The following is a 12,566-nucleotide window of genomic DNA, read 5'->3' as shown; positions in this document are numbered from 1 at the left end:
CAATCCCAGATATAGCAAATAGGGCAAAGGCATTTATTCTCTTGGAATTAAAATCCCAAGGCCATCCACTGAACCTGAGTGTGAACTGGATGTCACAAGAGACATGGTGTCACCATCGCTCCCTTTCCCCAATAATGTCTGGTAAAACACAATGTGGGACACAACATCATCAGCTGCCCCTCCTAGCCAATGATGTGAAGCTGGGGGAGGAAAACACACAGCATGATGAATCCACATCGTTCACTGTGTTCTACCAGACTTTCGCAGGAAGAGGATGGAAAGAACAAAGAATGACAGCCATGCAGTCTCTCTTGCAAGTTTTGTTCTGGCCTGAGCGGCGGCTGATATAAGGCAAACAAATGGAAGCGGTTATGGCAGTTGGTTATGCTCTCTGGTTATGTTCTGCCCAGAGAGCATAAATGGTTATGCTATCTGGGCAGTTCACAAAAATTAAAACCAAATGGCACACAATAAAACAATTTAAAATATATAGAACATTAAAACCACAATATAACAATACAACCTATGGAACTCACTGCTGCAGAACGTGGCAATGAACATGGGCATAAAGGCCTTCTTTAAAAAGCTCTCAGAGAAAGAGGGTGTATAATAATTTTTTTAAAATACTAAACTGAATTTAAAAGGAAACAACCAGGCAAACCTTTGAGAGAACTGCAGTGTGGTCTCTACCACATGAAATGAACACTGTCTTCTTATGCTCTAAGGCCTTCACATATGTAGGGGAGTATCTATCTGAAAGGAGAATGAAAAGTGATATGAATCCACACTGAGAGGTTGTTAATAGATCCTGTAAAAACAACAGATAGCAAAATAACTCATCATCACACAGCTAGAAATGATTTATTTATCTGTATATAATACAAAATGGGATTCCTTGTGCCCATTCAAACAAATGCCGCAATTATGCTTGCATTCTGTATTTAGCACACACGCTCTTTATCTGAAGACTATGTTGATTCTTATAATCCTGAAGAAACAGTGAATGAGTTTACAACGTTCCTCTGTATAGCTTTCCAACAGTGCATTTTTAACTCATCTGAGTCTGTCTTCCATGGCAAAATTGTAGAAGCACTCGCCCCCATGTGGCAAAAGCCACCACCACAGTTTCAAGACCTAAAATCTGCAGTTGTACTTCCCTTTCACCAGGGGAGGGCACACTTGGCTCATGTCATACCTACCTATGAATTCACTATAATCAGTTATATCAGCGGGAGATTATTGTGAACAATGCTTATAGGCAAAGAACAGTTATAAGAACATAAGAAGAACCGTGCTGGATCAGACCAAGGTCCAACTAATCCAGTAGTCTGTTCACACTGAGGCCAACCAGCTCCCCTCAGGAAACCCACAAGCAGGACATGAGTGCAACAGCACCCTCCCACCCATGTTCCCCAGCAACTGGTGTATATAGGCATCCTGCCTCTGATACTGGAGACAGCATATAGCCATCAGGACTTGTGGCCACTGATAGTCCTATCCTCCATGAATTTGTCCAAATCCCCCTTTTAAAGCCTTCCAAATTGGTGGCCATCACTACACCTTGTAGAAGTGAATTCCATAGTTTAACTCCACGCTGTGTGAAGAAGCCCTTCCTTTTATCTGTCCTGAATCTCCTACCAATCAGCTTCAGGGGATGCCCCTGGGTTGTAGCATTATGAGAGAGGGAGAAAAACGTCTTCCTATCCGCTTTCTTCACACCATGCATAATTCTGTACAGCTCTTTCATGTCTCCCTTTACTCGCCTTTTTTCTAAGCTAAACAATCCCAGCTGTTGTAACCTTTCTTCACAGGGGAGTTGCTCGGGTCATCAGGGCCAGCCCAAGAGACTTTGCTGCCTGAGACAAGATGGCGTTCCTCCTCCCCATTCCATATACAGACCGGACAGGTGAATGTTATTTCAACACTGGTGACAGGACAGTGTCCTCCACTGCAGCTGAGGATAGCAAACTAGCATAGGGGGCACAGGGCAGGTGGCATGGCACACACATGTATGAATGACCCTTTTGAAGCTGACCCATGTCATCACCTATAAGGAGGAGGCAAAATATCTCAATCAGCCCAGCCGGCGGCAGACAAAATTCCACAAAAGGGAGAAGGCCCATCAACCTAGAATTTACTGACTGAGATTTGTCCCTAATTTTACAGGTTTGTGTTGGGGCCCCAGATAAGGAACTAAATAGGTTCTCCTTCATAGGAGCTGTTATCTGTGATGTTATCGAGCAGGGGTGGGCAACTTGTGGCCCTCGAGATGTTTTGGCCTATAACTCCCATGATCCCACACTATTGGCTAGGGCAGATGGGAGATGTAGGCCAAAACATCTCCAGGGCCACAAGTTGCCCACCCCTGTGAGAGAAGAGAAGGGGGGGATACTTTGTTAGAAAAGAGTAAATTAATTGCTGTGCTGAGGCCTACAGGCCATCATTTATCTTTTATTTAAGCTATTATTAAACTAGTGTGATGGATGGTTTGGCTTATGGTGTAGCAGACGGAGGGGACAAAATAACTCAGTCGGCCCAGCCGGCAGAAGAAACTCCACATATGGATGAAGGCCTAAGATTTGCTGACTGAGACTTGTCCCTAATTTTACAAGTACAGGCCCAAGCTGCAGTACCAGTAAGAGGGGCTCTTTTCAGCATCCCAGAGGGAGAAAAGGACCTATAGTGCGCTGAGGATGTTTATGGCATTTTTGTTGTTGCTCCTCTTGTGGGTCCCCACCTTGCACCATGTTCTCTGTGTGTGGAGTGGACCCTCTTGGAGGTACCGAAGAACTTGGAAATTTACTGTTTTATGAATCCCTGTTGGAAGTTATTTATTTCCACAATCTGTGACAAAGTACACTTATGTTTGAATATTTGGTCTGTCTGGATATCTTTTGAAGCAACTTTAGGATTTTAGACCCACAAAGGGTAGAGACTTTGAAATACGCAGCTTGTGTCCTGCATTAGTCAGTTTTGACAGGGTTACACATAGCGTGAGCTAGCTGCCTCTCTGTCTGCTTGATTTGACAGGGGCCTTTCCTAACAGCACTGTCTATGACGCATTGGGAGAACGAAACTAGGGAAGACTGACAGACAACTCAAGCCAGCAGCAGCCAGCAAGTATTGCCACCCCCAGGGTACCAGCTCAGGAGGATGGGAACAGTCGGGGTGGCTGCAGCCCCAGTCCAAAGCATCTGCTGCCTAGGCTGCTGCTTCCCTCTACCTAGTACTAGGGCCGGCCCTGACAGTCATGGTTCCCAGACCTATCCCCCTCTCCATAAAAACAAATGAACAACCCCGGCCCTAAATCAGCTGCAATACCGGGGAAGCTAAAGGAAATCAAATGTCGGAGGGCCAACTGTATGACGAAAAATATGACCCTGTCTCGTACTGGATTCACCAAGAATCTAAACGCACTGGCAAGATGTCATCTGACTTTAGTGATTGTGAATTTGTCCACCATTTGAGAAATAACTCTTATCACAACCTTTTCAAAAAGTAACATGTCTCTTGGTCAGCTTTAACAGATGCCAGACAGTGGGGCATGAAACTGTACCACAGCCAAGTCATTCTTGGTGGTGCAAGCACCAAGAATGGAACACAGGCTCTGTTCTCCAGATCTGGTCCCTATCCTCTTTTGCTCATGACTTCTTCCAATGGTAGCCAGCTGTGGAGAAGCTCTCCCCAGTGGATGGTAGCCAGCTTTGGCTCTCTCTCCTCTTTCCTTCCTGTCATCATCAGCAGAGGCCATAGTACAGTGGTAGAGCAAGTGTTTTACAGGAAGAAAGCCCCATGCTCAACTTCTGGCATCTCCAGGGTTCTCGGAGCAAAGCTAAAAAAACCCAACAGCTGCCTGAGACCTTAAATAGCTCATGTCAGTCAAGGAAGACAGTATTGGGCTAAATCACCATTCCCCAACTGGGTATCCTGCAGATGTGCTGGACTACAACTTCCATAATCCTCAGCCAATGTGATGAGGATGATGGGGGTTGTAGTCCAATACACTGGTGGGCAGGCTGGGTTGGACGGACCAATGGTCTGTTTTATAACATTTTACGAGTATGTCTCCGATAGCTATGCCACAACACTTACTGCACTTCTGCTCACCTTCTGTGTCTCCGAGGCCCAGCTGTCCAAAAGCATTCTTTCCCCAAGAACAGACAGTCCCAAACACAGAGAGGGCCAGGCTGTGAGCTGATCCAGCTGCAATCTTAGCCAAAGGAAGGCCTACAAGAGCCAGCACCAGCTGTGGTTCCATAATGGAGCTGACCTTTGTTCCCACTCCAAGTTGGCCGTATTCATTTTGACCCCAGGCGAAGAGCTCTCCTCCTTAACATGACATACAAAAGGAAGTTGAATCGCTGTATGCAACTTTTTAAATATAGCCATGAAGGTTTACCTCCGTTGGTCTCAGTATGGGGCAGGCTCTTTTTGCGGTCCTCGCGTGCGCGCTCCCACCTGCCACAACCCCCAGTGTGCCCTCCAGACTCTTTTGGAGCCCTTCCTTTCTCCTCCGTGGTGGCAGCAACTATGGCAGGAAAGGGTTGTGGTGGGAGGGAACAGGAGGAGATGAGTGCAATGGCAGCAGTGGCAGGGAGAAGGGTTGCGCTGGCAGCAGGGAAGACATTTTGGGTGCAGGAGGAAGTGACCTTGAAAGAAATTCCAGAGGAGGAGGAAGAGGAGGCAATAAAAGAAAGAATCCAAGCAAGGGGGAGCAATAAAAGAGAGAATCCAACAAGGGGTGGGGGACGAAAAATGGGGCAGTTCAAGCAAGGAGGTAATAAAAGAGAATCCAACAGAGGGGTCCCCAGAAAAGAGAATCCTGAAATTAAGCGCCCACAGGCCCAAATGACCTTGGCACAAATGCACCCTCAGGTCCAAAAACAAAATGACAAATGTGCCAGCTGGGCCAAAAAGGTTACCTACCCCTGGGCAAGGGTACATATGTTCAAACAAACAAACGGCTGTATGAAGATGCTTAGTACCTTTTGAAAGTGCCAAGGAATGATGGTCGCCACATGCAATTTCAATGATCCATTTGTCTCCCAATTCTTTCAGTAGCCTGTTTATACCAACAAAAATGCATACAAATATGGTTAATCAAACATTTAACATTTCACATTTCTCATGTATGATTTGGGCAAGCAATTCAAGCATTAAAAAAAAAATCTCTGAAATGTGTGGATCACAAAGTCATTCTGTGTTTTTATTCTGCTACCAGTATGTCAAGATGAACATGGGAGCAGATGAGCTTAGCTCCCATGTTGTGTTCAGCCATATGCTAATCATTTGTTACAGACTCAGAAAAAGCCAGTCTGCTGCAGAATCCGCAGGTCAGATTCATAGAAATCCGAACTCATTTGAATCCGTTGCGGATTCCTCTGACATCCCTAGCTTCAGGTGCCAAAATAACTGGGACGACTTGCAGCTCAGCCTCACATAGCTAAATGACTTGGGCTGGTCATGATTAGAAGCATTTGTATCCTGCCTTTCTATACAAAATTAATGGAATCAGTGCAACCCTAGCTGATGCATGGCTACCCCTCACCCATGAGTCTTGGAGCATCTCTACACCAGCCTAAAATCCCACATTTAAAAGGGGCTTACTGCTTCCGTTTTAAATGCAAGATCACGACGAACTCCCTTTACATGTGTTTCCTTCCCCCCACCCACTTTTCCCCCTTATCTGAGTCTTCCATATGTTTCATTATACAGCTGCTAGATGGCGCTGTGGTCTAGCTCCTCTTATTGCACGTTTTCCTCTTTTCACGGAGGGAACTCAAGCAGAACTCAAACACTGTAATTTGATAGCTCATTATCTCCGATCTTTTAAAAAATGGAATGAAAATCATTTAGTGCAGGAGATGCCCTGGAGGGTGACGACATCATCTGAAGGACCAGCAAACTTCTGTGAGTAACCAATCTCAATAGCAGGATAAAAGCTCCATGTGAAGAAGCCCTTGGATATTCTGGCACAACAAACCACTGCTTTGCCACCCTCATATAATGGAAGTTTTCACAGAATAGTATGGTTAGAAGGGGCCTATTAGACCACTGAGTCCAACCTCCTGCTCAATGCAGGAATCCAACTCAGAGCATCCCTGACGGATGGCTGTCCAGCCTCATCTTGAATGCCTCCAGTGTGGGAGAGCCCACTACCTCCCTAGGTAATTGGTTCCATTGTGTATTGCTCTAACAGTCAGGATGTTCCTGATGTTCAGCTGGAATCTGCCTTCCTGTAACTTGAGCCCGTTATTCCATGTCCTGCACTGTGGGATGATGGAGAAGAGATCCTGGCCTTCCTCTCTGTGACAACCTTTGAAGTACTTGAAAAGCGCTATCATATCTCCCCTCAGTCTTCTCTTCTCAAGGCTAAACATGCCCAGTTCTTTCAGTCTCTCTTCATAGGGCTTTGTTTCCAGTCTCCTGATCATCTTCGCTGCCCTCCTCTGAAACCTCTCCAGTTTGTCTGCATTCTTCTTAAAGTGTGGTGCCCAGAACTGGACACAGCTATACTTCTATTAATGCATCCCAAAATAGCATTTGCCTTTTTTGCAGCCACATCACATTGTTGACTCATATTCAGCTTGTGATCTGCAACAATTCCAAGATCCTTCTTGCTCGTAGTATTTTTGAGGCAAGTGTCCCCCATCTTGTAACTGTGCATTTGGTTTCTTTTTCCTAGTTGCAGAACTTGGTATTTATTCCTGTTAAATTTCATTCTGTTGTTTTCCTACCTTGGCTCTGATTTAACACCTCCAGATGCAAAACTGTGCTCAGAAAGTTTCCCTTCTGTTGAGAGAATAAGCAGATGAGATGCTTCACAGTCCAGTAAATCCACCTTGGCATTCTTTCTTAATTTGATGTGCTCTGCAAGGCAAAAGGAAGACAAACTCTGCTATGATTTTACTGTTGTTACATGAATTTTTATTATATATATTTCAGTTTGTAAGCTGCTCTAGGAATTCCAGTGAATGGAAAGGCTGGGTGTAAAAATCAAATAATAAATAAATATATCAATATGATTTTTATACATAATGATGCTAAGGCAGGGCTGCGTGTATTCCATGATGGCCCCTGTCAAGAGCAGAAACTGATATTGGGCACAAAATTTAGCATGATGAGAACCTTAGAGCACAATCCTAGGCATATTTAGATGGGAAAAAGTCCTACAATATCCAGCATTCCCCAGCTAGTTTGGCTGGCTGGGGAATGCTAGGAGTTGTAGCACTTTTTTTTCCCTCTGGAGACACAAGGAAAACCATGCTAGCAGTACTCTCATTTTATCCAAAATACTAACAGTGAACTAAATTCTATGAGTGCGGGCCACTGTGTAGCCAAAACAGCTCCATCCACAAACATGAGGAAAGTATCAGCATGCTCAGGGATACCCTGAGGTTTGCAGAATCGCAAAACAGCCTAGTGAGGACTGAGCATGCTCAGTGGCCACAGAATGAAGACTGTTGGGGTGGGAAAATAAGGGAAAACTAATGTGAAGGGGGAATGAAATAGAGTATCCTGGAAGAAGGCATGGCTGCCCAGAACCTTGAAAAGGAGCACTCCACACGGCAACGTTTTGTCATTGCAATTGTTTTACTATTAAGACATAAACTTGATTCCACCCGCTAATAAATAATAATAATAATAAGTATTTAAATAGCTGTTGTCTTTGGTTATACTGTTTGTTTGTGTGTTTTATGTAATGAGTTTTTAAACTTTTACACTGTATTTTAATGTTTTTACTGTAATTTAATGTTTTTAATCTTTGTAAACCGGCCAGAGAGCCTCGGCTATGGGGCGGTATAGAAATGTAATAAATAAATAAATAAATCCATCAATAAAAAATAATGTTATGGCCAATGAGAACAAAGGTACTGGGATAACTGACAAGCATTAAGTCCTTTAAAAAATGGTTGTAACAGTAACGTTTCTTTTATCAATATTTAATACAATTAACTCTGAACTTATTAGGCTATATTTATTTCTGTTTTAGCTGTTCCGCAAGGATTCCTTGCTTCCTTCAGCCCCCTCAATATAATGTTTGTGACCACAGGGCTTGTCTGCTTTCTGACCTTTAAAAAAAAAAATCATTACTTTTATTACACAAGTCTGTGGATAAGGGGACATGAGTTCAAAGTGAGCCCTGGCTGTAGAAAGGAAACTGAAACTGACCTGATGGCAAAGCAAACTTCTCATTGCAGATAACAGAAACTAGGATGCTGAAGAGCTTCAGAAGCCTCCAAACCACTCCAGAATTTCATTTTAAGAACAAAGTACAGTTTATTCAAAAGGACAAAATGGCCAGTTACGAAGGGAGTGTAAAAACCAGTGGAGGCTGGTGGCTCTGATGTCAGTGGGGTGGTGAATCTGCTCCAGGTTTCAGTCAGAACCATTCAGAACTCTCAAGGAGCCATCCAAGGTGCGATATTTGGACCTGACTAAAACCTGGAGCAGATTCACTGCCCGACTGACATCAGAGCCACTAACCTCCACTGGTAAAACCCCACAAAAATCCAAAAGGAACAGGTTGCATCACCTCAGGTGTCACTGTGGCAAAGAAAGGAGAGGTCAAAAACAAAGGATCCCACATCAAGGGGACTACAGGGGTGTACACAACATTGAATAATGTTGTGGTTTGCATTTTTCATGAGTTGTTGTAAACTGCCCAGAGAGCTTTGGCTATTGGGTGGTATAGAAATGAAATGAAATAAAATAATAATAATACCCCAAGTGGAAAGCAACCATGTACAACAGGGGTATACAACTCAATGCCCTCTAGATATTTTAGATTACAGTATTTATTTATTACATTTCTATACTGCCCAATAGCCAAAGTTCTTTGGCGGTTTACAAAAATTTAAACCTTACAAATACAATATAAAACACAATATAAAAGCCATTTACATACACAAATAATTTAAAACAATCAACAATCCCATGACTGGTTAGAACCTTATCATATGCTGTCAAATGCCTGGAAGTAGAGGAAAGTCTTAACCTGGTGCCAAAAGGGTGACCATGTTCCATAATTGCAGGGCCATGACCGAAAAGGCCCTCTCCCTCGCCATCATCCGAACCTCCCTCGGAGAAGGCATCTGAAGATGATGATTGTAGTGTACCGCTAGGTTCATACCATGCTGGCTGAGGCTTAAGAGAAATGTAGCCCAGAACAACTGAAGGGCACTAGGTTGTCTGTCTGACAGGCAGCAATTCTCTAGGGTCTCAGGAAAGGGTCTTTCCCATCACCTGCTACCTGAACTATGTAACTGGAGATGCTATGTAACTATGTAACCTGGGACCTTCCACGTGCAAACTGGCGCTCTACTGCAGCACCAAACAGCCACCTGCTCTACCACTAAGCTATGAAGCTATCCTCAAAGGTACAGCCAGACTACCCTCCCCTGGCTGTACTTGTCTGGGATTTGAACCCAGGGCCTCTTGCACCCGCAATGAGAATTATACCTTTAGCCTTCCCCAAACCTGGTGCCCTCCATATGATATTAGACTCGAAATCCAACCAGCCCACACGGCCACTGGTTAGGCCACTGGTTAGGGATGATGGGAGTTGTAGTCCAAAATATCTGGAAGGCACCAGGTTGCGGAAGGCTGCAGTTGTCAGCCATTACTGATTGAGGAACCCCTGATGACAATGACGACAACAAAAATAGGCTTCAGAGGGAAGAGTCTTCCAAGAACACTTGGAAAGCCACTGTGGTCCAAAAAAGACGCTCTGTCCCAGGATTACAAAAAGCAAATGAATTAAAGGCTCCTGTGAGCATGACACCCCCCCCCCACCCCACATCTTCCTGTGCCTCAGCTTCTGTTGGGCGCAGGTCGTTCTCCAAAGTGTCTCTATCATAATTCAAGCACCCTGATGCAAAGAAGGGCCAAAACGGCCTCCCTCCAGAGGAGGCTTCCTGTTATGTCTCTGCATGAGACTCCGGACTGAAGCGACACTTGGAACACTCCCAAACACATTGTCTCGGTTCCTCTGAGGGCAGGTGTATTTCTTACTCTTTAACACTCTAAAGGTAGACCTTCTCAGTTGCAAGAGTGTAGCACCCCTCCAATTTTAAGTCAGAAAGTAATATGCCTCAGCTATTAAATGTTTTGGGAACACCGCTCTAGCCTGTACATTCTATGGCCCATCATAGAACCCACCGTAGCCTACTTTACTATTTGAGATGCGAAACGCTTCATTGGAGACGTGTTCGGGCTCCCTCCCATGCCAGGAAGGCACGGGCTGCCCAGGTGTGTGTGCGGGGGGGGGGGGGCTAGCAACCCCATGACCCAGGCCCTCGGGGGTTAGTCAAGCAAGGAGTGCAAAGCTGTAGGGCGCTGGATAAGGAAGGTGACCTCCGGAGGTCCCCCTCAGCCCCCCGCTTTTGGGAATCAGCTACTCACTGGGACGCCCGGGGGGGCTCTGGCCGCGCCCTCCGTCCTCCTCCGCTCTGCCAAAAACCACCACAGTCCTGTTCGTCTTCACTATGGCCAGGCAGCCGTGTTTGCAGCGGATCTGGCGGATGGCGCCGGCGTCCGCCTCCTCGAGGAGTCTGGGGTGGCGGCCCCCCTGGGGGAACAGCAGCAGCGAGGCTCCGGGCGGCGAGCCCACGCGGGGGTCCAGCGGGGTGCCCACCTCGCCCCTGGGCGCCCGGCGGCTGGCCCGCCTGGGCATCTTGTCCGCGGGCAGCTGCCTTCACCACGGGCGCCCCAGTCCCAGGGAGAGCCCCTCCGGCGGAAGCCGACGCGGCGCGCCCGCCTCGGTCCCTGATCCCCGCAGCCCAGCCTAACCTTGCCCTGCCTCTGCGGGAGGCAACACGGGCGGGCTGCCACCGCCGGGCGCGCAAGCCGGGAGGGAAAGGGGCGCTCGCGGCTGGCGGGGCGCGGGGCGGCGGCGGGGCTCCTCTCGGGAGCCGGAGCGGAGTCCGTTCGCCGCGCTGCCCGCGAGCCGGCGTCGGGGCGAGGGGAGGAGCCAGGCGCGGCGTGGGCCCTCCGGGCTTCCCTTTGCTTGTTTGGGTGGCTTTCGAAACGTAGCACGGGGCGGAGGCGGAGGCGCGTCTTCCTAGGAAACGGAAAGTGCCGCGGCGGGCGTCGAGGAAGAGCCTCACTGCAGAGGGAAAGGGGTGGCTGGGGAGGGAAGCGAAACTGGACCGGTTGCCAGGGCATGATGACGCCTCCTCTGAAGACGCACGCACGCACGCACCCCGCCTAGCAAAGGTTGGGGCCGTTTTTTATTCATTTTATTGTTAAATTTATTAATCGCCCATCTGGCTGGTCACCCAGACACTCTGGGCGATGTACAACGTACAATAAAACAGTTTAAAACAATAAAATTCTACCATAAAAACATTTTCTAAAATACCCTAACCCACCCCAAATGCTTGCCTGAACAACCACGTTTTTAATGCACGACGGAAGCTCATTAAAGCTTCCGAAGGGGCTGTTGTTCAGTCGTTCAGTCGTGTCCGACTCTTCGTGACCCCATGGACCGTAGCCCGCCAGGCCTTCCTGTCCTCCGCTCTCTCCCGGAGTGTGCTCAAGTCCATATATGCATGTTTAGACAGACAAAAGTCCTACAATTCCCAGCTATGCTGGCTGGGGAATGCTGGGAGTTGTAGGACTTTTGTCTGGCTAAACATGCATAGGATTGCGCCCCTGGAAACCTTTGTGCTCAACACGCTAAGGTCTATAATGTAGCTGGGGGCGCAGAGATATTTGGGAGAGGGGTGTGGGTGCTTGTGGATGTCCCATCTACCTTTTAGCTGTAATTGGGATGCAGGCAAATGCCTACATAGGAGTTATGCTTTGTTAGCTAAGGACAGAATCCAACAGGGCACATATGCCCCCGCTGTTTCTCTTTGTTGTTGTTGTTCAGTCGTTCAGTCGTGTCCGACTCTTCGTGACCCCATGGACCATAGCACGCCAGGCCTGCCTGTCCTCCGCTCTCTCCCAGAGTGTGCTCAAGTCCATATTCATTTCATCGGTGATGCTATCTAGCCATCTCATCCTCTGCCGTCCCCTTCTCCTTTTGCCTTCAATCTTTCCCAGCATCAGGGTCTTTTCCAGGGAGTTTTCTCTTCGCATTAGGTGGCCAAAATATTTGAGCTTCAGCTTCAGTATCTGTCCTTCCAATGAGCACTCAGGGTTGATTTCCTTTAGGATTGACTGATTTGACCTCCTTGCAGTCCAGGGGACTCATAAGAGTCTTCTCCAGCACCATAGCTCGAAAGCATCGATTCTTCGGTGCTCAGCCTTCATTATAGTCCAGCTTTCACAGCCATACGTTGCTACTGGGAAAACCATAGCTTTGATTATACAAACCTTTGTCGGCAAGGTGATGTCTCTGCTTCTTGCTATGCTGTCTAGGTGTGCCATAGCTTTCCTCCTAAGGAGAAAGCATCTTTTAATTTCATGGCTACAGTCACCGTCTGCGGTGATCTTGGAACCCAAGAAAATAACATCTGTCACTGCTTCCATTTCTTCCCCTTCCATATGCCAGGAAGTGATGGGGCCACATGCCATGATCTTAATTTTTTTTAATGTTGAGTTTCAAACCAGCTTTTGCT

The 12,566-nt window shown here is 46.9% G+C and overlaps 1 protein-coding gene across 4 annotated transcripts in view; it reads right to left on the bottom strand.

Moving 5' to 3' along the window:
• Positions 1-11,048, bottom strand: part of LOC146343708 (E3 ISG15--protein ligase HERC5-like) — a 60,408-nt gene extending 49,360 nt beyond the window's left edge. For 2 of the 4 annotated variants that reach the window (XR_014791976.1, XM_084855610.1), the window contains exons 1-5: positions 10,405-11,025; positions 6,738-6,870; positions 4,986-5,062; positions 4,108-4,329; positions 662-753 (exon numbers count right to left, since the gene is read on the bottom strand). Coding sequence is in view for 3 of the 4 variants with exons in the window: in XM_084855610.1 (XP_084711736.1) it covers positions 662-753; positions 4,108-4,329; positions 4,986-5,062; positions 6,738-6,870; positions 10,405-10,675 (795 nt within the window). In the remaining variant the exon portion in view is untranslated. Of the gene's footprint in view, positions 1-661; positions 754-4,107; positions 4,330-4,985; positions 5,063-6,737; positions 6,871-10,404 lie in introns of all 4 variants that reach the window. The other 2 variants (XM_084855608.1, XM_084855609.1) reach the window with 2 other exon arrangements.
• Between the last annotated feature and the right edge of the window lie 1,518 nt (positions 11,049-12,566).

This window comes from Heloderma suspectum, chromosome 5 (assembly GCF_057233095.1).
Source record: "Heloderma suspectum isolate Gila_16-S chromosome 5, 16-S_ref, whole genome shotgun sequence".
Lineage (NCBI taxonomy): Eukaryota > Metazoa > Chordata > Lepidosauria > Squamata > Helodermatidae > Heloderma > Heloderma suspectum.
This window is presented reverse-complemented; position numbering and strand designations above follow the sequence as displayed.